Source organism: Coregonus lavaretus (genome assembly GCF_964263955.1).
Source record: "Coregonus lavaretus genome assembly, chromosome: 37".
Lineage (NCBI taxonomy): Eukaryota > Metazoa > Chordata > Actinopteri > Salmoniformes > Salmonidae > Coregonus > Coregonus lavaretus.
In genome coordinates, this window is record NC_140024.1 from 32,743,477 (window position 1) to 32,770,153 (window position 26,677).

At 44.6% G+C, this 26,677-nt stretch overlaps 1 protein-coding gene across 2 annotated transcripts in view; it reads right to left on the minus strand.

Annotated features, from left to right (window-relative positions):
* map2k5 (mitogen-activated protein kinase kinase 5) overlaps window positions 1-26,677 on the minus strand; it is an 83,133-nt gene that overhangs the window by 9,642 nt on the left and 46,814 nt on the right. The window contains exons 17-22 of one of the 2 annotated variants that reach the window (XM_084154204.1): window positions 26,457-26,486; window positions 20,331-20,357; window positions 19,940-19,972; window positions 6,195-6,256; window positions 4,155-4,200; window positions 1,672-2,294 (exon numbers count right to left, since the gene is read on the minus strand). In XM_084154204.1, the coding sequence (XP_084010330.1) occupies window positions 2,283-2,294; window positions 4,155-4,200; window positions 6,195-6,256; window positions 19,940-19,972; window positions 20,331-20,357; window positions 26,457-26,486 (210 nt within the window). In that variant the 3' untranslated portion in view covers window positions 1,672-2,282. Of the gene's footprint in view, window positions 1-1,671; window positions 2,295-4,154; window positions 4,201-6,194; window positions 6,257-19,939; window positions 19,973-20,330; window positions 20,358-26,456; window positions 26,487-26,677 lie in introns of those variants that run through there. The other variant, XM_084154203.1, reaches the window with a different exon arrangement.

The following is a 26,677-nucleotide window of genomic DNA, read 5'->3' on the forward strand; positions in this document are numbered from 1 at the left end:
CATTCAGAGGGACACACACACGAAACATGATCATAGCCATGCTGATTTCAGCTTCAGCTCACACTTGACTGGTGGACTGACTGAGTCTCTGCCCTGATGTTGACCTAATGAGCTGGTGACTGACTGACTCTCTACCCTGATGTTGACCTGATGAGCTGGTGACTGACTGACTCTCTGCCCTGATGTTGACCTGATGAGCTGGTGACTGTCTGACTCTCTGCCCTGATGTTGACCTAATGAGCTGGTGACTGACTGACTCTCTACCCTGATGTTGACCTGATGAGCTGGTGACTGACTGACTCTCTGCCCTGATGTTGACCTAATGAGCTGGTGACTGACTGACTCTCTGCCCTGATGTTGACCTAATGAGCTGGTGACTGACTGACTCTCTACCCTGATGTTGACCTGATGAGCTGGTGACTGTCTGACTCTCTGCCCTGATGTTGACCTAATGAGCTGGTGACTGACTGACTCTCTGCCCTGATGTTGACCTAATGAGCTGGTGACTGACTGACCTCTCTACCTGATGTTGACCTGATGAGCTGGTGACTGACTGACTCTCTGCCCTGATGTTGACCTGATGAGCTGGTGACTGTCTGACTCTCTGCCCTGATGTTGACCTAATGAGCTGGTGACTGACTGACTCTCTACCCTGATGTTGACCTAATGAGCTGGTGACTGACTGACTCTCTGCCCTGATGTTGACCTGATGAGCTGGTGACTGTCTGACTCTCTGCCCTGATGTTGACCTAATGAGCTGGTGACTGACTGACTCTCTGCCCTGATGTTGACCTAATGAGCTGGTGACTGACTGACTCTCTGCCCTGATGTTGACCTAATGAGCTGGTGACTGACTGACTCTCTGCCCTGATGTTGACCTAATGAGCTGGTGACTGACTGACTCTCTACCCTGATGTTGACCTAATGAGCTGGTGACTGACTGACTCTCTGCCCTGATGTTGACCTAATGAGCTGGTGACTGACTGACTCTCTACCCTGATGTTGACCTGATGAGCTGGTGACTGACTGACTCTCTGCCTGATGTTGACCTAATGAGCTGGTGACTGACTGACTCTCTGCCCTGATGTTGACCTGATGAGCTGGTGACTGACTGACTCTCTGCCCTGATGTTGACCTAATGAGCTGGTGACTGACTGACTCTCTGCCCTGATGTTGACATGATGAGCTGGTGACTGACTGACTGACTCTCTGCCCTGATATTGACCTAATGAGCTGGTGGACTGACTGACTCTCTACCCTGATGTTGACCTGATGAGAACAGACAACAGAGTAAGACACTTCATTGTTGACTCGTCAATTTAACAGGTTCTTTCCCTTTCATAAATGTTAGGTCTCCCAGTGTAGTTCTGGGTTGACCAGTTAGCTCAGCTTAGCTATGAAACATACCAGCTGTGGACTTAAAGTCAGTGTAAGCCGTTATTAGGACTTCTTATAACATGAAGGCGGTTTCCCAGACACAGATTAAGACTAGATCAGACTAAAAAGCACTTTAAATGGAGAATCACTATTAGAATGGTTTTTTATTCCAGGACTCGTTTTATTAATCTGTGTCTGGGAAAACGGCAACAAGTCTCTGTCTCTCTCTCTCTCTCTCTCTCTCTCTCTCCTCTGTTTTGTGTCTCTCGCTCTCCTCTGTTTTGTGTCCTTCTCCCCTCAGGCCCTTCATTTCCGTTCTCCGTGATGAGGCGCGAGATGAGGTCACGGCCGCGTGCCTCTGTGGCGAGGGTCTGATTGTCTCACGCGCCCCCCCCACCACCGTGTACATATTAACAGTCTATATACACATTCTATCTGTATGTTAATGCAGCTCGCCACAGCTGGAATCCCCACTACAAAGTACCGTCGTTCACTAATAGTTATTATCTTCACGGCCTTATTCCTCCAGGAGAGCCGGTGGAAGACACGGCAAATTGTGTCTCTTTACGATTATGCCTCCATCGGCTCGCTCTCATCGCTCATCAGCTTGGCATGGATGGTGGGTGCGGATGGGACGCGGCTCCCTCTGATTATTGATATGGCTTTTATTGGATTTTATTGACGTCATTCCCGCTGTGGGGTTTTATGGTATGAGCATTAGTGGCTGTTAGTGATGCCTAGGTGTCCTGGGATATGTACAGTCTGTTTGGTTGTTGTCGTCTGACTGTCTGTTTGACTGTCTTATGGGATGTCTCCTCTAACGACTAACATACTAGTTCTACAGTGTTGATGATCATGGGATGTCCTACTAACTAACTAACTGACAGAACTAAACTAAGCAGAGATCAATGCATTCTCTAAGAGAGGGAGGGAGAGGGAGAGAGAGAGAGGGAGAGGGGAGGGAGAGGGAGGTAGGGAGAGGGGGGGGAGAGGGAGAGAGGGAGGGAGGGAGGGAGAGAGAGAGAGAGAGAGGAGAGAGAGAGAGAGAGAGAGAGAGAGAGAGAGAGAGAGAGAGAGAGAGAGAGAGAGAGAGAGAGAGGAGAGGGCGGGGATGGAGAGAGAGAGAGAGAGAGGGAGGGGAGGGGCGGGATGGAGAGAGAGAGAGAGGGATAGAGAGAGAGAGAGAGAGAGAGAGAGAGAGAGAGAGAGAGAGAGAGAGAGAGAGGATGAGAGAGAGAGAGAGAGAGAGAGAGAGAGAGAGAGAGAGAGAGAGAGAGAGAGAGAAAGAGGGGAGAGAGAGAGCGAGAGAGCGAGAAAGAGGGAGAGATGGGTCTGAGTGTTCAGCTCTCTTTCTCCCCTCTCAATTCCTCTTCCTTGTGTGAGAACACACACACACACTCGGTTAGCACCTCTGCATTTACACCCATCCCCAAAACACACACACACACACAAACACAAACAGTGTCTATCTACACACACAACCACAGTCTCTCCCTTCCCTGTCACAGCTCTTAAAAGGCAGCTGGTGCAAATTGCTGTGCCCTTGTGGGCTAACGCCAGATCAGAGAAGCCCATCAAGTTCCCACTTGGAGTGAGACAGACTCAGTTAGACTCATTGGGGGAAGAGGGGACATTCAACTCATGTCTAGAAAGATATGTCTGTGTGATATCTTCTTACAGTCATGTTTTGGTTCAGTCCCATAACCTTGGGAGGTTTCTATAGTCTGTAATACGGTAACTCATCATCAGGTTGTTAGGTGGTTTCTATAGTCTGTAATACGGTAACTCATCATCAGGTTGTTAGGAGGTTTCTATAGTCTGTAATACGGTAACTCATCATCTGGTTGTTAGGAGGTTTCTATAGTCTGTAATATGGTAACTCATCATCAGGTTGTTAGGAGGTTTCTATAGTCTGTAATACGGTAACTCATCATCAGGTTGTTAGGAGGTTTCTATAGTCTGTAATACGGTAACTCATCATCAGGTTGTTAGGAGGTTTCTATAGTCTGTAATACGGTAACTCATCATCAGGTTGTTAGGAGGTTTCTATAGTCTGTAATATGGTAACTCATCATCAGGTTGTTAGGAGGTTTCTATAGTCTGTAATACGGTAACTCATCATCAGGTTGTTAGGAGGTTTCTATAGTCTGTAATACGGTAACTCATCATCAGGTTGTTAGGAGGTTTCTATAGTCTGTAATACGGTAACTCATCATCAGGTTGTTAGGAGGTTTCTATAGTCTGTAATACGGTAACTCATCATCAGGTTGTTGGGAGGTTTCTATAGTCTGTAATACGGTAACTCATCATCAGGTTGTTAGGAGGTTTCTATAGTCTGTAATACGGTAACTCATCATCAGGTTGTTAGGAGGTTTCTATAGTCTGTAATACGGTAACTCATCATCAGGTTGTTAGGAGGTTTCTATAGTCTGTAATACGGTAACTCATCATCAGGTTGTTGGGAGGTTTCTATAGTCTGCAATACGGTAACTCATCATCAGGTTGTTGGGAGGTTTCTATAGTCTGTAATACGGTAACTCATCATCAGGTTGTTAGGAGGTTTCTATAGTCTGTAATACGGTAACTCATCATCAGGTTGTTGGGAGGTTTCTATAGTCTGTAATACGGTAACTCATCATCAGGTTGTTAGGAGGTTTCTATAGTCTGTAATACGGTAACTCATCATCAGGTTGTTAGGAGGTTTCTATAGTCTGTAATATGGTAACTCATCATCAGGTTGTTAGGAGGTTTCTATAGTCTGTAATACAGTAACTCACCATAAGGTTGTTGGGAGCAGGTCTCTCTTTGGGGAGTCTCTTCATGCTGAACAGAGAAAACAGCACAGTTTTATCACAATGTTGTTTAAGCATACAGATCACTTTTTGAAGGTAAGACTATTTCATTTTTTGGTTCATTAGTTACATTTTTCTATAAGTAATTCCTAATGAGCATTTGTTCCTAATGAGCATCCAAGGACATTACTGACAAACCTGACAAGCATAATTGCCAGATTGTCCCAATGGTGCTTTTGTTACAACATGAGCCCAACACTATGCAAACGGTATGGCTAGTACCATTTTACAACAACATTTGCGGACAACCAGTCCATACTCATCATGGAAGAGGTCTCCTCGATGTTGTGTGTGTGTGTGTGTGTGTGTGCTGGCCTACTATCATTTGAATAATAAAGACGATCAAAACCATCATCATCATCATCATCATCATCTTCATCACCACCACTAACCACCAGTCCCAGCTCACACACACTAAGTACCCAAATAGTCATTGACCCTGTATGAGGACCCTGCCAGTCCTGAGCATGTGGACTGTAGATTTGTCAGGGCGACCTACATAGGGGACTGTGAAGGATTAGTCTGTGGTTCCTGAGAGGCCCGTCTGGAGCTAACCGCGTTACTGCGTGATGAATCACAGCGGGCAGGGACCAGGGACAGGACAGGGACCTCTAAGAATAGCCTGGGAGGTGGCAGTGCCAACCAGGTGCCAGGGTTGGGGCGGGCGCGGAGAAGAGAGACAGAGACCTGGCCTGTTTGAGTAAATAAGGCGTAGAGATAGGTAAACAACAGCTGGCGTTGTGTAGACACACGTACAAGGGCATACACATGCAGAAACACACACTGGAATGGTCCTGTTTTTGGCTTGTAGGTCGGCACCATGGGGTGCTTCCCCCCTGCTGTGTGTGTGTGTGTGTTTGTGTGTTTGTTTGAGAGAGCATTTGGGTAACAGGGGGCCAACAGACCATGAGAGACATGGTCAGTGTAAATATTGTGATGTGCTGTGCTGCTACAGTAGAGAAACCAATCAGAGAGGTCATTTGTCCTGCTGGAGAGCCTGGTATACTGGGATATGGCCTGTCCTTGTTATCCTGTCTCTGTGCTGGCTGCCCCATTACCACCCAACACCATTAACAAACACAGGAGAGTGGAGGGCGCTACAGTGATAATGCACATCCTACATGACATTCATCAAGTTCAAAAATACAGCCTACTAAATTCATATGAACGATCGCATTTAGTGTACTAAAGACAATGGATAAAAAAAATCTTTGCGGTCTGTCGTTGGCAAATTAAATGCATACTATCCAATTGTTTAACTTCATTTTTAAACATATTGAATTTGTTGATGTATTAGGTTTCTGTTTTTCGTTTTTTTTCCTGTTCAGCTGAAACCAACAAATCAAAAGGCTGATGGGAAAGATGATGGAGAAAGGGATGAGAGAGAGAGATAGGAGAGAGAGGATAAGCGAGTGAGGGTGGAGGAGAGAGAGAGAGGATAAGGGAGTGAGGGTGGAGGAGAGAGAGAGGATAAGGGAGTGAGGGTGGAGGAGAGAGAGAGGATAAGGGAGTGAGGGTGGAGAGAGAGAGAGAGGATAAGGGAGTGAGGGTGGAGGAGAGAGAGAGAGAAAGAGAGTGAGGGTTGGGGAGAGAGAGAGGATAAGAGAGTGAGGGTTGGGGAGAGAGAGAGAGGATAAAGGAGTGAGGGTGGAGAGAGAGAGAGGATAAGGGAGTGAGGGTGGAGGAGAGAGAGAGAGGATAAAGGAGTGAGGGTGGAGGAGAGAGAGAGAGGATAAAGGAGTGAGGGTGGGGGAGAGAGAGAGAGGATAAAGGAGTGAGGGTGGAGGAGAGAGAGAGGATAAGAGAGTGAGGGTGGGGGGAAGAGAGAGGATAAGGGAGTGAGGGTGGAGGAGAGAGGTGATAAGGGTTGTCTCACCTAGCTATTTTAAGATTAATGCACTAACTGTAAATCGCTGAGGATAAGAGCATCTGTTAAATGACTAAAATGTATAAAATTAGACTCACCACTGTGTGATGAAGTGGACAAACTTCTGGGTGAACTGACCCACAGGAAGAATAGGAGGGTCCTGGGAGAAAGACAAGGACACAATGGGACAACTTAGACAGCACAGTACAGCATAACAGGGAAGCTAGGAAAAAAAGAATCTCACCATGTGTGATGTCAGATTTCAAATCTGTCACTATGAGCTAAACCCATTTCTTATTTTTGTTGAATAGATCCACTTTGACAAACATTACTAATCAACATATGAATAACTTGAAATATAACCTAAATTAGAGATTTAATTACACAAATCTAAAAATCCCAATTCCTCACAATCACTGCGCCTTGATCTGTATCCACTGATCTAGAACACAAAACCACAATTCGGAGAAACCCCAAACCCTGAACTACATTTAATTCTAGTTATTAAAACACATTACGCAGAGAAAAGCCGACCTTGATAAGGAGGGTATTTCTAAAAGCTGCAGTACATTGTCCCGTCTCCTTAGTAAAAAGAGGTAGCTGCACCTGAACCCCACCAATTGTTAGAGGAGCACAATGGAGTCAAGGAAAACCATCTCCTTTAGGAATCAGTGGGGGGTTCGGGTGAGCACAAGTGTGAGCGGCACGGGTCATCTTCCACCGAATAAAAATAGAAAAGGAGATTTCGCCGTGAAATGGCGAAACATTTTACCATCAGATTGCAACTGTTATTTATTTTTACATTAATGCCCTCTAAAGTATATATATTTAAAAGTATATAAAAAAAATATTTTTTACTTGGCAATGGCACGATATAAAATGTGTTTGAGGCATAAATACAAATGAAAACTTTATTATAATCATATTATAAAGGTAGTTTGTTACAGTTTGATAGTCAAAGACTAAGAATACATTTGAGAACTTTAAAGCAGCACTCCTACATATGAGGAGCACAAGTAACATTTCTAAGAGCCACAAATCAGAACGCTGTTTTATTACGATCCCAGTCTTGTGTCTGAATCGGAACATAAGGAGGTACATTTTCCCTTTCTTAAGGGCCAAGCCCAATTTCTTCAGCCTCCTGACGTTGAAGAGGCACTGTTGCGCCTTCTTCACCACGCTGTCTGCGTGTGAGGAAATGTGTGTGTATTTCGTGTGTGTGTGTATATTTCATGTGAATGTGTGTGGAGAGCACAGGCCAGGCCCAGTGGATGTTGCCCCCCCCCCCTCCCCCTCTATAGCTCCCCCTCCACCCCCCCTCCCCCTCTATAGCTCCCCCTCCATCCGTTACCCGATGGTCCACACACACTTACAAACAGTCGTGAAGAAGGCATGACAGCGCCTCTTCCCCCTCAGGAGGCTGAAAAGATTTGGCATGGGCCCTCAAATCCTCAAAAAGTTATACAGCTGCACCATTGAGAGCATCTTGACTGGCTGCATCACTGCTTGGTATGGCAACTGCACCACCCTCGATTGCATAGTTATACAGAGAGTGGTGTGGACAGCCCAGTACATCACTGGAGCCGAGCTCCCTGCCATCCAGGACCTCGATACCAGATTGTGTGAAAGGAAGGCCTGACCCTGGAACCGTCCCTGTATATAGCTACTGACCCTGGAACTGTCCCTGTATATAGCTACTGACCCTGGAACTGTCCCTGTATATAGCTACTGACCCTGGAACTGTCCCTGTATATAGCTACTGACCCTGGAACTGTCCCTGTATATAGCTAATGACCCTGGACCTGTCCCTGTATATAGCTACTGACCCTGGACCTGTCCTTGTATTAACAGTTGAAGTCGGAAGTTTACATACACTTAGGTTGGAGTCATTAAAACTTGTTTTTCAACCACTCCACAAATTTCTTGTTAACAAACTATAGTTTTGGCAAGTCGGTTACGACATCTACTTCGTGCATGACACAAGTAATTTTTCCAACAATTGTTTACAGACAGATTATTTCACTGTATCACAATACCAGTGGGTCAGAAGTTTACATACACTAAGTTGACGGTGCCTTTAAACAGCTTGGAAAATTCCAGAAAAAAATTTCATGGCTTTAGAAGCTTCTGACAGGCTAATTGACATCATTTGAGTCAATTGGAGGTGTACCTGTGGATGTATTTCAAGGCCTACCTCTTTGCTTGACATCATGGGAAAATCAAAAGAAATCAGCCAAGACCTCAGAAAAAGAATTGTAGACCTCCACAAGTCTGGTTCATCCTTGGGAGCAATTTCCAAACGCCTGAAGGTACCACGTTCATCTGTACAAACAATAGTATGCAAGTATAAACACCATGGGACCACGCAGCCGTCATACCGCTCAGGAAGGAGACGCGTTCTGTCTCCTAGAGATGAACGTACTTTGGTGCGAAAAGTGCAAATCAATCCCAGAACAACAGCAAAGGACCTTGTGAAGATGCTGGAGGAAACAGGTACAAAAGTATCTATATCCACAGTAAAACGAGAAGAAGGCACTGCTCCAAAACCGCCATAAAAAAGCCAGACTACGGTTTGCAACTGCACATGGGGACAAAGATCGTACTTTTTGGAGAAACGTCCTCTGGTCTGATGAAACAAAAATAGAACTGTTTGCCCATAATGACCATCGTTATGTTTGGAGGAAAAAGGGGGATCTTGCAAGCCGAAGAACACCATCCCAACCATGAAGCACGGGGGTGGCAGCATCATGCTGTGAGGGTGCTTTGCTGCAGGAGGGACTGGTGCACTTCACAAAATAGATGGCATCATGAGGAAGGAAAATTATGTGGATATATTGAAGCAACATCTCAAGACATCAGTCAGGAAGTTAAAGCTTGGTCGCAAATGGGTCTTCCAAATGGACAATGACCCCAAGCATACTTCCAAAGTTGTTCCAAAATGGCTTAAGGACAACAAAGTCAAGGTATTGGAGTGGCCATCACAAAGCCCTGACCTCAATCCTATAGAACATTTGTGGGCAGAACTGAAAAAGCATGTGCGAGCAAGGAGGCCTACAAACCTGACTCAGTTACACCAGCTCTGTCAGGAGGAATGGGCCATAATTCACCCAACTTATTGTGGGAAGCTTGTGGAAGGCTACCCGAAACATTTGACCCAAGTTAAACAATTTAAAGGCAATGCTACCAAATACTAACTGATTGTATGTAAACTTCTGACCCACTAGGAATGTGATGAAATAAATAAAAGCTGAAATAAATAATGCTCTCTACTATTATTCTGACATTACACATTCTTAAAATAAAGTGGTGATCCTAACAGACCTAAGACAGGGAATTTTTACTAGGATTAAATGTCAGGAATTGTGAAAAACTGAGTTTAAATGTATTTGGCTAAGGTGTATGTAAACTTCAGACTTCAACTGTAGCTACTGTCCCTGTATATAGCTACTAACCCTGGAACTGTCCCCGTATATAGCTACTGACCCTGGAACTGTCCCTGTATATAGCTACTGACCCTGGAACTGTCCCTGTATATAGCTACTGACCCTGGAACTGTCCCTGTATATAGCTACTGACCCTGGAACTGTCCCTGTATATAGCTACTGACCCTGGAACTGTCCCTGTATGTAGCTACTGACCCTGGAACTGTCCCTGTATGTAGCTACTGACCCTGGAACTGACCCTGTATATAGCTACTGACCCTGGAACTGTCCCTGTATATAGCTACTGACCCTGTATATAGCTACTGACCATGGAACCGTCCCTGTATATAGCTACTGACCCTGGAACTGTCCCTGTATATAGCTACTGACCCTGGAACTGTCCCCGTATATAGCTACTGACCCTGGAACTGTCCCCGTATATAGCTACTGACCCTGGAACTGTCCCTGTATATAGCTACTGACCCTGGAACTGTCCCTGTATGTAGCTACTGACCCTGGAACTGTCCCTGTATGTAGCTACTGACCCTGGAACTGACCCTGTATATAGCTATTGACCCTGGAACTGTCCCTGTATATAGCTACTGACCCTGGAACTGTCCCTGTATGTAGCTACTGACCCTGGAACTGTCCCTGTATGTAGCTACTGACCCTGGAACTGACCCTGTATATAGCTATTGACCCTGGAACCGTCCCTGTATATAGCTCCTGACCCTGGAACCGTCCCTGTATATAGCTACTGACCCTGGAACTGTCCCTGTATGTAGCTGACTTACTTTCTCCTGTTCTTCTTATTTCTATTTCTCCTGTGTTTTTGGTCTACTTTACTTTATAATACTACTGATATTAGTACTACTGATATTAGTACTACTGATATTGATTACTACTGATATTAGTACTACTGATATTGATTACTACTGATATTGATTACTACTGATATTGATTACTACTGATATTAGTACTACTGATATTAGTACTACTGATATTGATTACTACTGATATTGATTACTACTGATATTAGTACTACTGATATTGATTACTACCGATATTGATTACTGCATCGTTGGGAACGAGCTCGCAGGAAAGGCCTTTCACTGTACTCTTGTGCATGTGACAATGAAACTTTAAACATTTCAAAATAATATCTGTAATGTGTGTTTTTGAGTGAGAGAGAAAAAATTAAGCCTATAAATGGTCTAGTGACCAAATAAATGTGTAACAGAGCTTGAGCAGCTGCCTTCTTTTGGTTGTACGGCACACCCGCGCACACACACGCACACACACGCATACACGCGCACACACACACACCCGCGCACACACACACACACACACATGCGCACACACACGCACAGCCAAAAAAGGTGTTCAGTCAAAAAGGGGGATTGAACTGTTTATAATAATAATAATAATAATAATATGCCATTTAGCAGACGCTTTTATCCAAAGCGACTTACAGTCATGCGTGCATACATTTTTGTGTATGGGTGGTCCCGGGGATCGAACCCACTACCTTGGCGTTACAAGCGCCGTGCTCTACCAGCTGAGCTACAGCTATTCCTGACATATCGATCACAGAACCCACCAAATGATGATACATGCACCTATTTAAATTAACAAAGGAATGGCTTATTCTAATATCACTCTACTTCCTAGTGCTGCTGCTGCTTGGATGAGTAATATCTCACACACGCCCTACAGCACTACAGGCGAAATGCTTCAGCGTACACGCCGTTTAGAGAGAGCGCCAAACTATTTCCCCTGCAGAGTTGTACTGTGTCGCATACGCTGGCACACACACACACACCAAACAAACATGAATTTGTTGTACAGTACACACACCTGAAAATTCAGACACACACACACACGCACAAAAACACAAAACACACACACTCATGTATGTATTCATGGCCCCAGCTGAGGAGGACAGCGGCAGACTTTGATGTATAGCGTTCCCAGATGAGCACGGTGATGAAAGCCACGGTCCGTGTGTCTTCTCTCTGAGCACCGTTAAACACACACACACACACACACACACACACCTCAACCCCCTATAACACACACACACACACCGAGCAGTAAATATACATGTCATTGGCCCAGCGCAATTATCAGGCAAAATGAGATCCGTAATTACAGGGCTAGGGAAATTAAAGCAGAGTTCTTGTTAGTGCTTTGCTGCTCAACAAGTAGGAGAGACACAGAGATAAATGAACGAGAGTGTGACAGCAGGAGCGATGTGTGGATTCATGGAACTGGGAGATTCTCTCGTTCTAGAGTTTTAGAGAATCGAGGCCAAATGTCCTCGTCTGTCCTCCCAAACAGAGGTGAGTTATGTATGTTTGAAGAGAGAGACACAGAGAGAGAGAGAGAGAGAGAGAGAGAGAGAGAGAGCTATACCTGCTCTCCCCGAACAGACCTCCAGCTACACCTGCTCTCCCCCGAACACACCTCCAGCTACAACAAAATAGTTCAACCATAACAGCCATAACTACTACTGTAGGCCTAGCTACAGCCATAATTACTACTGTAGGCCTAGCTACAGCCATAACTACTACTGTAGGCCTAGCAACAGCCATAACTACTACTGTAGGCCTGGCTACAGCCATAACTACTACTGTAGGCCTAGCAACAGCCATAACTACTACTGTAGGCCTAGTAACAGCCATAACTACTACTGTAGGCCTGGCTACAGCCATAACTACTACTGTAGGCCTAGCAACAGCCATAACTACTACTGTAGGCCTAGTAACAGCCATAACTACTACTGTAGGCCTGGCTACAGCCATAACTACTACTGTAGGCCTAGCAACAGCCATAACTACTACTGTAGGCCTAGTAACAGCCATAACTACTACTGTAGGCCTGGCTACAGCCATAACTACTACTGTAGGCCTAGCAACAGCCATAACTACTACTGTAGGCCTAGCTACAGCCATAACTACTACTGTAGGCCTAGCAACAGCCATAACTACTACTGTAGGCCTAGTAACAGCCATAACTACTACTGTAGGCCTAGTAACAGCCATAACTACTACTGTAGGCCTAGCTACAGCCATAACTACTACTGTAGGCCTGGCTACAGCCATAACTACTACTGTAGGCCTAGAAACAGCCATAACTACTACTGTAGGCCTAGCTACAGCCATAACTACTACTGTAGGCCTGGCAACAGCCATAACTACTACTGTAGGCCTGGCTACAGCCATAACTACTACTGTAGGCCTAGCTACAGCCATAACTACTACTGTAGGCCTGGCAACAGCCATAACTACTACTGTAGGCCTGTCTACAGCCATAACTACTACTGTAGGCCTAGCAACAGCCATAACTACTACTGTATCCCTGACTACAGCCATAACTACTACTGTAGGCCTAGCAACAGCCATAACTACTACTGTATCCCTGACTACAGCCATAACTACTACTGTAGGCCAGGCTACAGCCATAACTACTACTGTAGGCCTAGCAACAGCCCTAACTACTACTGTAGGCCTAGCAACAGCCATAACTACTACTGTGGGCCTAGTAACAGCCATAACTACTACTGTATCCCTGACTACAGCCATAACTACTACTGTAGGCCAGGCTACAGCCATAACTACTACTGTAGGCCTGGCTACAGCCATAACTACTACTGTAGGCCTAGCAACAGCCATAACTACTACTGTAGGCCTAGCTACAGCCATAACTACTACTGTAGGCCTAGCAACAGCCATAACTACTACTGTAGGCCTAGCAACAGCCATAACTACTACTGTAGGCCTAGCAACAGCCATAACTACTACTGTGGGCCTAGTAACAGCCATAACTACTACTGTATCCCTGACTACAGCCATAACTACTACTGTAGGCCAGGCTACAGCCATAACTACTACTGTAGGCCTGGCTACAGCCATAACTACTACTGTAGGCCTAGCAACAGCCATAACTACTACTGTAGGCCTAGCTACAGCCATAACTACTACTGTAGGCCTAGTAACAGCCATAACTACTACTGTAGGCCAGGCTACAGCCATAACTACTACTGTAGGCCTAGCAACAGCCATAACTACTACTGTAGGCCTGGCTACATCCATAACTACTACTGTAGGCCTAGCAACAGCCATAACTACTACTGTAGGCCTGGCTACAGCCATAACTACTACTGTAGGCCTAGCAACAGCCATAACTACTACTGTATTCCTGACTACAGCCATAACTACTACTGTAGGCCTGGCTACAGCCATAACTACTACTGTATGCCTAGTAACAGCCATAACTACTACTGTATCCCTGACTACAGCCATAACTACTACTGTAGGCCAGGCTACAGCCATAACTACTACTGTAGGCCTAGCAACAGCCATAACTACTACTGTAGGCCTAGTAACAGCCATAACTACTACTGTAGGCCTAGTAACAGCCATAACTACTACTGTAGGCCTAGCTACAGCCAGAACTACTACTGTAGGCCTAGTAACAGCCATAACTACTACTGTAGGCCTGGCAACAGCCATAACTACTACTGTAGGCCTGGCTACAGCCATAACTACTACTGTAGGCCTAGTAACAGCCATAACTACTACTGTAGGCCTAGCTACAGCCATAACTACTACTGTAGGCCTAGTAACAGCCATAACTACTACTGTAGGCCTAGTAACAGCCATAACTACTACTGTAGGCCTAGTAACAGCCATAACTACTACTGTAGGCCAGGCTACAGCCATAACTACTACTGTAGGCCTGGCTACAGCCATAACTACTACTGTAGGCCTAGCAACAGCCATAACTACTACTGTAGGCCTAGCAACAGCCATAACTACTACTGTAGGCCTAGCAACAGCCATAACTACTACTGTAGGCCTAGTAACAGCCATAACTACTACTGTAGGCCTAGCTACAGCCATAACTACTACTGTAGGCCTAGTAACAGCCATAACTACTACTGTAGGCCTAGCTACAGCCATAACTACTACTGTAGGCCTGTCTACAGCCATAACTACTACTGTAGGCCTAGTAACAGCCATAACTACTACTGTAGGCCTAGTAACAGCCATAACTACTACTGTAGGCCTAGTAACAGCCATAACTACTACTGTAGGCCAGGCTACAGCCATAACTACTACAGTAAGCCTAGCAACAGCCATAACTACTACTGTAGGCCTGACTACAGCCATAACTACTACTGTAGGCCTAGTAACAGCCATAACTACTACTGTAGGCCTGTCTACAGCCATAACTACTACTGTAGGCCTAGTAACAGCCATAACTACTACTGTAGGCCTGGCTACAGCCATAACTACTACGGTAGGCCTAGCAACAGCCATAACTACTACTGTAGGCCTAGTAACAGCCATAACTACTACTGTATCCCTGACTACAGCCATAACTACTACTGTAGGCCTAGCAACAGCCATAACTACTACTGTAGGCCTAGTAACAGCCATAACTACTACTGTAGGCCTGGCTACAGCCATAACTACTACTGTAGGCCTAGCAACAGCCATAACTACTACTGTAGGCATACTAACAGCCATAACTACTACTGTAGGCCTAGTAACAGCCATAACTACTACTGTAGGCCTGGCTACAGCCATAACTACTACTGTAGGCCTAGTAACAGCCATAACTACTACTGTAGGCCTGGCTACAGCCATAACTACTACTGTAGGCCTGGCTACAGCCATAACTACTACTGTAGGCCTGGCTACAGCCATAACTACTACGGTAGGCCTAGCAACAGCCATAACTACTACTGTATCCCTGACTACAGCCATAACTACTACTGTAGGCCTAGTAACAGCCATAACTACTACTGTATCCCTGACTACAGCCATAACTACTACTGTAGGCCTAGCAACAGCCATAACTACTACTGTAGGCCTAGTAACAGCCATAACTACTACTGTAGGCCTAGTAACAGCCATAACTACTACTGTAGGCCTGGCTACAGCCATAACTACTACTGTAGGCCTAGCAACAGCCATAACTACTACTGTAGGCATACTAACAGCCATAACTACTACTGTAGGCCTAGTAACAGCCATAACTACTACTGTAGGCCTGGCTACAGCCATAACTACTACTGTAGGCCTAGTAACAGCCATAACTACTACTGTAGGCCTAGCAACAGCCATAACTACTACTGTAGGCCTGGCTACAGCCATAACTACTACTGTAGGCCTAGTAACAGCCATAACTACTACTGTAGGCCTAGCAACAGCCATAACTACTACTGTAGGCCTGGCTACAGCCATAACTACTACTGTAGGCCTAGCAACAGCCATAACTACTACTGTAGGCCTGACTACAGCCATAACTACTACTGTAGGCCTAGCAACAGCCATAACTACTACTGTAGGCCTGGCTACAGCCATAACTACTACTGTAGGCCTGTCTACAGCCATAACTACTACTGTAGGCCTGTCTACAGCCATAACTACTACTGTAGGCCTAGCAACAGCCATAACTACTACTGTAGGCCTAGTAACAGCCATAACTACTACTGTAGGCCTAGTAACAGCCATAACTACTAATGTAGGCCTGGCTACAGCCATAACTACTACTGTAGGCCTAGCAACAGCCATAACTACTGCTGTAGGCCTAGTAACAGCCATAACTACTACTGTAGGCCTAGCTACAGCCATAACTACTACTGTAGGCCTGTCTACAGCCATAACTACTACTGTAGGCCTAGTAACAGCCATAACTACTACTGTAGGCCTAGTAACAGCCATAACTACTACTGTAGGCCTAGTAACAGCCATAACTACTACTGTAGGCCTAGCAACAGCCATAACTACTACTGTAGGCCTAGCAACAGCCATAACTACTACTGTAGGCCTAGTAACAGCCATAACTACTACTGTAGGCCTAGCTACAGCCATCACTACTACTGTAGGCCTAGCTACAGCCATAACTACTACTGTAGGCCTAGTAACAGCCATAACTACTACTGTAGGCCTAGTAACAGCCATAACTACTACTGTAGGCCTAGTAACAGCCATAACTACTATTGTAGGCCTAGCTACAGCCATAACTACTACTGTAGGCCTAGTAACAGCCATAACTACTACTGTAGGCCAGGCTACAGCCATAACTAATACTGTAGGCCTAGTAACAGCCATAACTACTACTGTAGGCCTAGTAACAGCCATAACTACTACTGTAGGCATGGCTACAGCCATAACTACTACTGTAGGCCTAGCAACAGCCATAACTACTACTGTAGGCCTAGTAACAGCCATAACTACTACTGTAGGCCTAGTAACAGCCATAACTACTACTGTAGGCATGGCTACAGCCATAACGACTACAGCCCATCCCAGCCTGGCCCAGTCCAACCCAGCCCATACCATCCCAGCCGGCACTGTCCTGTTCAGCCCATACCATCCCATTTTTAACCAATCCTAACCCAGCAGGAGCGACAGTGGCAATTGATTACTCCTGGCTCCACTACCTCCTACACGGGTCTCCAACCGTCCCACCCTCTCCCATTCTCAACCCATTCCCAGCCGGGCCTCTCCAAGCCCTTGGTCTGCTAGAATGGAGGTGGTGCTAGCCGCTAGCTCAAGAGTTCCCAGCCGGGCCTCTCCTCTCCTCTCCTCTCCAAGCCCTTGGTCTGCTAGAATGGAGGGTGGTGCTAGCCGCTAGCTCCCGCTACCTCTCTCTCGCTGCCAGGGGAGAGCAGCGAAGGGCGAGGGAGAAAATAGTTTGAGTGATGCCTTTGCCTTGGTGACTAATGAACAGTTCAGCCGGGTCAACCCATTACAACTGCAAGCGTTTAATTATTAATTACACCCAATCTATACGCTGTAAAGGACAAGCGTAGTATGCTTAATGTGTGGTTGGGGTGTGTAGGGTTGGGCTCTCTCCTGGCATTTTGTTATTAGCGCATGTCAGCGTGGAGCTGAAGAGGAAAGGAGAGTGGAGACAGAGAAACCTTGTTCTAGGGTAAGAAATGGAGTGCTGCGTGCACATGCACACACACTGAAGAAAAACTACACTGAACAAAAATATAAACGCAACATGTAAAGTGTTGGTCCCATGCTTCATGAAATAAAAGATTGCAGACATTTTCCATACACACAAAAAGCTTATTTCTCTAAATTTTGTGCACTAATTTGTTTACATTCTTGTTAGCGAGCATTTCTCCTTTGCCAAGATAATCCATCCACCTGACAGGTGTGGCATATCAAGAAGCTGATTAAACAGCTTGATCATTACACAGGTGCACCTTGTTCTGGGGACAATCAAAGATCACTCTAAAATGTGCAGTTTTGTCACATAACACAATGCCACAGATGTCTCAAGTATTGAGGGAGCGTGCAATTAGCATGCTGACTGCAGGAATGCCCACCAGAGGTGTTGCCAGAGAATTGAATGTACATTTTTCTACCATAAGCCACCTTCAACGTCGTTTTAGATCATTTGGCAGTAAGTCCAACAGGCCTCACAACCGTAGACCTTGTGTAACCACGCCAGCCCAGGACCTCCACATCCGGCTTCTTCACCTGCGGGATCGTCTGAGACCAGCCACCCGGACAGCTGATGAAACTGTGGGTTTGCACAACCGAAGAATTTCTGCACAAACTGTCAGAGGGAAGCTCATCTGCGTGCTCGTCGTCCTCACCAGGGTCTTAACCCGACTGCAGTTTGACGTCGTAACTTATTTCGTAGGATATTTTACATAATATCCTCATTGTTGAAATATATAATTCTAGAAAGGATTGATACACAGCACTACATGTACACTGAGGGGTACACTGCCCTTGACCCTGATGTGCGTGCGTGTGTGGTGTGTGTGTGTAGGACAGGGAAGCGTGTCAAGGTTCTGGGAACATGTGCTGCTAAGAGTCAGAGGTCAAGGTTAATGCTACATATTGGATGGCCTGACACCCTCTATGCTCTGTAGACTGGTCATGCTACATTACCCCTGCCCGGTGTGTGTGTGTGTGCGTATTAAAGCACTTGAGTGAGTGTGTGTGAGCACTTGAGTGTGTCTCTATATTCACCTTATGTAGCCTGGCAACAAGGGCACGGACATATTTGTTGCGATCAACATTCGGCACATTGACACATAAGCAAACCCAGGGAAGAGATGTCGTTAAATATGAATTACAATTGTCAAACTATTAAATATAGAAACCAATTAAACAGGGCACCATTGAAAAAAGATACCGGGCTGAAATGGGATTCCCTGTATAAATAAAGGTGAAATAAAAATAAAATACAAATAAACGTGTTTCCACATAGTATAAGCACTACGAAGCTGAAGTTAGCCTGTTAGCATTCCCATAGACTTAACATGGTGGGTTAGCTAGTTAGGTATGTGCAGGGTCCTGCCTTTTGGTCCAGTTCTGGAGGCCCTGTGCTTTTACCGGTACTTCCAGCAGTATCCACTAGTGTTGCTGCAGGTAGAAAATCATAGGAAATGTTCTGTAATTGACACACTGTCTCCAATCAATCAAGTCTGTTTTGGAACGTGTGTGTTTTGGCAGTATTCCCTGCCAAACCTATTATTTGTCAGGGAATACTATTTGTCGTGATTCAACACCTCACTTTGCTCATACTGATCTTCTCCAACAGAGTCATTGTAAGTTATACAATGAGTCAATTAGGGGCAGTTAAAGGGGAGGAAATGAAACCAAAAATGGACATATAAAAAAAAAAAAAAAATCATTTAAGATCAAAATATTGACTGAAATTAGAGTGTCAACACCCTGCTGGGATGCTCATTGCAAATGTCAATAATATATTCTGCAAAACCTGCTACCTTAGACTACAACAGAAAATGAAGTAATAAAAAGCTTGTAAAAGAGAGCTGGGTGAAGAAGTAATATCTGTTTGGGCTGATACAGTGTAGTAAGCTTCCTCCCATTCTCTTCTATCCCTGGTCTGTGTGTGAGAAACCAAATAGAAATCATTTTAAACAACTCTAAAACTAAATAAAAAAAACAGCAATTCAGGTCTGAAAACTAACTGAAATTAAAAATCGGAAAACTAAGAAATAAAAAAACCGAATATAAAGACATAAAACTATTCTAACCTTGGAGCAGAACAACTTGAGGCAGCAGTGTGTGTGTAAGTCTATCAATGTGTGTGTGTGTGTGTGTGTATAGAATGGTTCAAGGCAGTAGTACGTGCACGTCTGTCTGTGTGTGTGTATACGTGCATTTGTGATCTGCCTGTGTGTGTGTGTGTGTGTGTGTGTTTGTGTGTCTATAGAGGCTGGTTGCAGCCTGAGCGTGTACTGTATGTGTGTGTGGAATGGCTCAAGGCAGTTGTGTGTGGGGGGGGCGGAGGGGGTGAGCGAGTGCGAGCGAAGCCGTCTGAGCACTGTGCTTCATTAGGAAACAAAATATAAGCTTTCCACCCCATTAGGAATGACTTTAGGAGAGAAAGCACATAAGACGCCGACTCACCTCATCAACGATGCATTGCAGTAACTGGAGAGGCTTGAATGGGGAGACGGAGAGAGGAGAGAAGTGTTAGCCTACACGCGACGTTACGACAGTACGGTGGCAGAGAAAATCACTAATGTAATAAAAAGGTATTTAGATTAATCAAATGCACCAAGCTCCGGCAGAGCCATCGCCTCTCGGATGTTTCTATTACTCTATAATAGCAACTAATCTAATACTGGCAGTTAAGGCCCGCTGTATCATTTCATTGAAAAAACGCAATTTGTGGGACGTTTGAAATGAGGGATCTACTCGAGAGTGAAACACTGCCGGGGGTGGAGGGGGGTATCACCCCCTCCCTTACTTTTTGTTTTTTCACCCCCCCCCCCCCGAAAAACCCATAAAATCTCACCATTAAAGATCCTTGGTTTTTCTGAATCTGTAAAGCCAGACGAAGAGAAGAGAGAGAGAGGCAATATGTAATTAGCATGTCATAATCAAAAGCACACACTTGGACACATTATGATCACTGGGAGAACATGATGGTTTCCCTGGTGGGCATGTGTTAATACCATTCACATAATAAAAACTGCCAAATGTTAATAGTCTTGCTCTCATTTGGGGAGGGGGGAGAGATTCAGCAATGTTCATTTCATAGTACATCTTCCCTGCTATACCCTCCAGGTTGTCTAAAGATGCAGGGTTGTAGAATGAATTGTGCATAATGTACATTTCAAATAGGAATCTGCAGGCTTAGCAAACATTTCCATTCAAACAGGGGGAAAAAAGTAAATGTTTTTCCAAAAAAATTAAAAATAAGAGGCTATGGTCGAACACTAAAACGAACAATTACCCAGTCATCTCTGATGAGAAGGATTTTGCACTACAAAATGACAAGGGCTCAGTATATTTAAGCAATAAGGCCTGAGGGGGTGTGGTATATGGCCAATATACCACGGCTAAGGGCTGTTCTTAGGCACGACGCAACGCCATATACCACAAACCCCCGAGGTGCCTTATTCCAAATCAAATCAAATTTTATTGGTCACATGCGCCGAATACAACAGGTGCAGACATTACAGTGAAATGCTTACTTACTTATTGCTATTATAAACTGGTTAACAATGTAATTAGAGCAGTAAAAATATATGTTTTTTCATACCCGTGGTATACGGTCTGATATACCATGGCTTTCAGATAATCAGCATTCAGGGCTGGAACCGCCCAGTTTATAAAGACTATTTTGCCATCATGCCTCACCACTCCACAGAAAACTAACAGGTTCCAACACAAAGTACATCAAAGTCCAATGACCTGAAATGCCAGCTTTGTTCATCAAGAGTTGTAATTATTTTACTTCAGACATAACAAAACAGGCTTTGAAGTTTCTTTCATGGCTGAAAAGCTCAATATGCAACACAGAAACAGAGTTTCTAATAGTCAGACAGTGAGAATGTTTTTAATGGATAGCTAATAAGAGACACAAGGTCTTCTGTTTGAGCTAGATGCCTCATTATGTTTAGTAAATTAATTGCTTATTTCGTAGGCTCTTTTGATAATGCCTTCGAACTCTTATTGATTCATTCTCTCAATTAAATGACAGCTTTCCACTCCTGGTAAATATCAAGAGGCCCCTTCATGGCCTCTACCTCCATTTTCCCTGATTCAGACACATTACGGGCAACAATAATTAATTCAGAAATAATTACTAAACAAAATTGCAAGCTGCTCAGGATCGTGGAAGACAAACTTCTTTGAGCTTTATTTCGTCAAGACTTCTTTTCGTACGAGGTAATTCATCTGGCGTCAACAACGTGAGGCGGAGCAACTCTGTCCCATCTTTCTATTTAACATAGTCATTGAACGACATAACTTGATTATCTAATTTACACATCACAATGTAGTATATATTTGTCCTGGGGGTAATCAGCGCTTCATGATGATGATTACGGTCTAACAAGACAATAACCTTTCAATGAGCCCCTTGTTGTTTCTGATACAGATTTGGTTTGAAAATGACTACTGTGGACAACAAACTGGAGAATATTGAATCCTGCAGAGGAAAACAACAGTGCTCTGTGTGTCACATTCAGGCTATACAACTCTAATCATGAACAATAACCCCAGATAAGAGCAGAGGTAAAAGTCTTGGTTTCAAAATGGACTCCAATACTTATGAGGGAACAACATTTCCGAGGCAACGGATAGATACTCGAGGTCAACCTTCTGATGAAACCGTCTTGAAACTCTCTCGTTTCATCACAGCCATCAATCACAACAAAATAGACATACGCTTGGTTACAAGCAATGGTATTCCTACTCAGTCATCATGTAGAAGCTGTTCTCACATTCAGAGATGCAGCACAGTCTACAGACAGGGAGACACTCATTACTTCCATTGGTCTTCTACTTCTATAAATCTTACCAGCTGTGTTGATCTGAAGGCAGATGTTCCAGGGTTGAGGGGAGCAATAGCCAGAACACCACGAGTACAAAACGTTCTCAGACAGGGGTGAAGGCTGGCTCTGCATAAAGCATTCAAAAGTTTTGGAAAATGTGATACTTCATCATATGAAAGTCCCCATGTCACAACGCAATATGGGTATAGTGTCGAAAGAGTCTACATTACTCAACACTTGGAGTGCAATCACTGATCTGTTAAATCCCTCTACAGTTTGTTTGACATTTTTATGTGATCACTTCATAACAACATACACCATCAAACATATTTGAACTACTTCCTGTTATTCTTCTTCTTCTTCTGCAGAACAATTTAAAAATGGAGATGAATAAAAGGAAAACCAAAATGGGCTCAAATCAATCAGGGTGGCGCTACGCTGGCGGCTGTATACACATCACATCCAGTCTGCTGTCTTCAAAGACTTTCAGAGCAAGCCGTGAGAAAACACCATTAACTCCTCGCAACGAATGCAAATGGATCACAACATGGGGTGAGGAGGAATTAAAGAGGCCGTCTCTAATCAATGACAAACACAGGATGAAAACGCCATGGCGTGTGTTTCGGTTATCGCCACCTCCACCCCCACTGTTAACGCATACTCTTGGCAACTCATATAGTCCACACACACACACACACACACACACACACACACACACACACACACACACACACACCTCAAAATGGAAAGGGTGAGTACAGAGACCCCTTACAGTGTTACAACAGCTCTTTCCAAAAACATAAAGCACCCCTCTGCCCTTCAAATCCACCCACATCCCAACCCGCCCCAAAAACTGACCCCATTCTCCCAAAACCACCTAGCCTGTGCAAATCTCAGGTGTTTCCAATGGATTCCATTCTCTCTATTTGTGTTGCTGCCACAGTCGGGGAGACCGTGGAGGGTGAAAGCACAGGGGGCGTCTGCGTAGACAGCTGACAGCCTGGGCCCGAGGACGTCTGCCGGCTGCGCCTGGCGAGCTGAAGCCGAGCGGCGCTCTGCCGCCACTCTACCCGTTCTACCAGGGCTCTGCTACAGCCTGCAGGTGAACTGTCTGTAACGCCATATGGAGCAGGGAAAATTAACAGAGAGATGAGGAGAGCACTGGCAGCGGGAGGTCTCCCTGGCACGCACACTCTCTCTCTCCCTCCATCTCTCTCTCTCGGGGTAGCTTTAAATTCCATATGTAGGGAAGATAGAAGAGAAGATGGAAGGGAAGAGAGAGAGAGAGAGAGAGAGAGAGAGAGAGAGAGAGAGAGAGAGAGAGAGAGAGAGAGAGAGAGAGAGAGAGAGAGAGAGAGAGAGAGAGAGAGAGAGAGAGAGAGAGAGAGAGAGAGAGAGAGAGAGAGAGAGAGAGAGAGAGAGAGAGAGAGAGAGAGAGAGAGAGAGAGAGAGAGAGAGAGCATGGGAAAGGGAGAGCGGGGGAAACAGAGAGAGAGGAAGAAGTAATAAATTAATGGGGTGTGAAAACATTCAACGCCTATGGCTCCATTTACAAAGAACAAGAAACAAGTTTCTAGTCTTTTCCCTACCTCTGGTTATTTAGGCTAATTTATTAATCAGATTCTGGTGGAAGTATACTGGAAGACAGACTGCTGTAGATTTGATTCAATATATTGTAGACATAAAAGGTCTCAAGTCTATTAAAAGGAAGGGGCACATGAAGATGCTGAGAATGACGCTCCCTTCCATACAAAATGGTGGATATGTAAATACCAGAGAAGAACAGACTCCGCTTCTTATTCAAAAACCGTGTGTGTGTGTGTGTGTGAGAGACTCTGTGAGGCATTCATTAGTGTATGTAATCATACATTGGCGATTAACATGATAATGGCCATGTTAATAGATGCTGCTGGAGAGAAGAGTGGCAGCACTCCCAAATGAGACATGCCCGAGGCCACACACACACAGACACACACACACACACAATAACCATGGAGACCTCATGTACGTCATCACAGCAGGATGAACACAGGGGGCACAAACACACGTCTGACTGGTCGCCTCAAAACAAGTTGAGTATTTCCCATGTCTCCAGGACTAGTATTAACAAAAGGGATTCACTATGTAGCTTAATCACTGTGTAGAGGACTTACATCGTCTTAATGACTCCCTACAGAAACACATCTAGGGATAACTATCACAACTACCTTAACTCACACGTCTTCCTCTGCGAACTAAACATCGTAAACAACTCCACAGACCGTAGACAATTCCTCTTCTGGACACGCAGCTACTGTCTCTTACAGCTACTGTATACATTCACAACCATGATACACTTGGTATCGTATGCCAGTTTTGTCAGTCAGTGTTATGGTCCCCCCCCCCCAGTCTTATGTGTGTGTTGCAGGCCCTCCACAGGCCGACGGTCATGGTAGCCGTGAGTAATGTTCATTAGATTGGTTCGCAGCATGCCTGTTGGGTTAATTAGCGTTGGGAAACAAAGCGGTCACCAATGCAGAGCTTGGACTAATAGCGTTAGCACTCTGCTCTAGCCCACTGGGCTCCTTTAAATCAACCTCCATGGAGTTTATATTTCACAGCTTGGAAACTGTGTGCCTTACGAGTCACATATTAAAGGGGCAGTCCATCGACATCTGTTTATATATATATTTTTTTATCTTGTTCTTGAGCATGAGAAATGTAAGAGGAAGTTGTGTTGATGATTAAAAAGTCTAAACTTCTTGCCTTAGCAGCTGATGATTGATTGGAACCTTGAGAAACTGAAGCCTAAAAGCGTATTGCAGAACATGGAATGTCCCTTTAAAAAGGGCAATATGCAGTTGCTTCATAAATTTTTGGACTTTAAATGATATGTACTAATTGATTCTTGAAGAACATAACTTATAAATGCCTCATGAGCTTAGTTCAACTGTCGTACCCCATCAGAACCCAACATATAAGCTTGTTTTACTCTGTTTGTAAACAAACACTTTAAAACATCACAACATCGTTAAAACTATCATTTTGTCCTTGCATCCATAGCTCGGTCTATGAATTTGAGAGTTGTTACATTTCTCCAAGCCCAATTCCTCAGCTTTTTACCGAAACAGGTGTGGGTAGAACACTTTGTTATTGTTTCAACTGCTGATTGGCGCTTTCTTTCCATTTGCCATTTTAGTCATTTAGCAGACACTCCTATCCAGAGCGACTTACAGTAGTGAGTGCATACATTTTCATACTTTTTTTTGTACTGGTCTCCCGTGGGAATCGAACACACAACCCTGGCGTTATAAGCGCCATGCTCTGCCAACTAAGAAACACGGGACCCTTTATGTAGGGGTCCCTTTACACAAATGTATAATTTTTTGGTATTTGGGACAATAATTGAGGTACATGACTCCAACCCATTTCCTTCATAAAACAATGCTCTTTAAGACCTACATTTCCCCCCTCCCCCGCCCCACTTGCTATCATAAGTTGAATGCACCAATTTGTAAGTCGCTCTGGATAAGAGCGTCTGCTAAATGATGTAAATGTAAATGTCAATGTTTGGAGGTTTATAGAAAGCACTACATACTCTCCTACTCAGTAGCCATGTTGTCTTGTCATTCCATTTTCCTCCCAGAAGAATGAATAATGGAATGTAAGTAATGGAGTAGCTGAAGCACACAATGGATAAAGTAGATGTCACAAAGCCAGGTGACCTTTCAGAAAGGTCACTCTTGATCAAGTGAGAAGACCTTTTTGTCCAGTGACACATCATAAACAACACTCAAAGAATCGACTCAATAACCAACGTTACAGCCACCATCCACATGGCTTTCCAAGATGGCCGCCGTGCAGCAGGTCACGAGAGGTAACCAAGTTCAGCATGCTCAGAGGAGGATTATGGTACTAAAACCCTCTTTAGGGCCTAATTAAACAGCTGATGGGATTCAGCAATTACATTTTAAGATGAGCAGGATTGTAGGAGTAGGGTCAACATGGAGTCGCTACCGGATCACCAGTGACATCACAAACAGAACTAAGGGAGTGAGAAAGACCCCATGACAACATGTTGCTATGCCACCTTACCGTGTGGCTTCCGCTTGGCTAAACAGGATGCAACGTGCATGGAATGTAAGGAAGAACTGACTCACCTGTGGATAGGGGAAAGTGCCCAGTGCCAACTGTAGAAAGGGAAGAGAATGACGGTAAGGGGGACGACAAACACATCCTGTGGAAATAATAAACAGGCCAACTGGTACTATCAGGAACAGGAAGTTACTATTGGAAGAGTATTAGAAAGGGGAGGAAGTTTAATAAACAGGCCAACTGGTACTATCAGGAACAGGAAGTTACTATTGGAAGAGTATTAGAA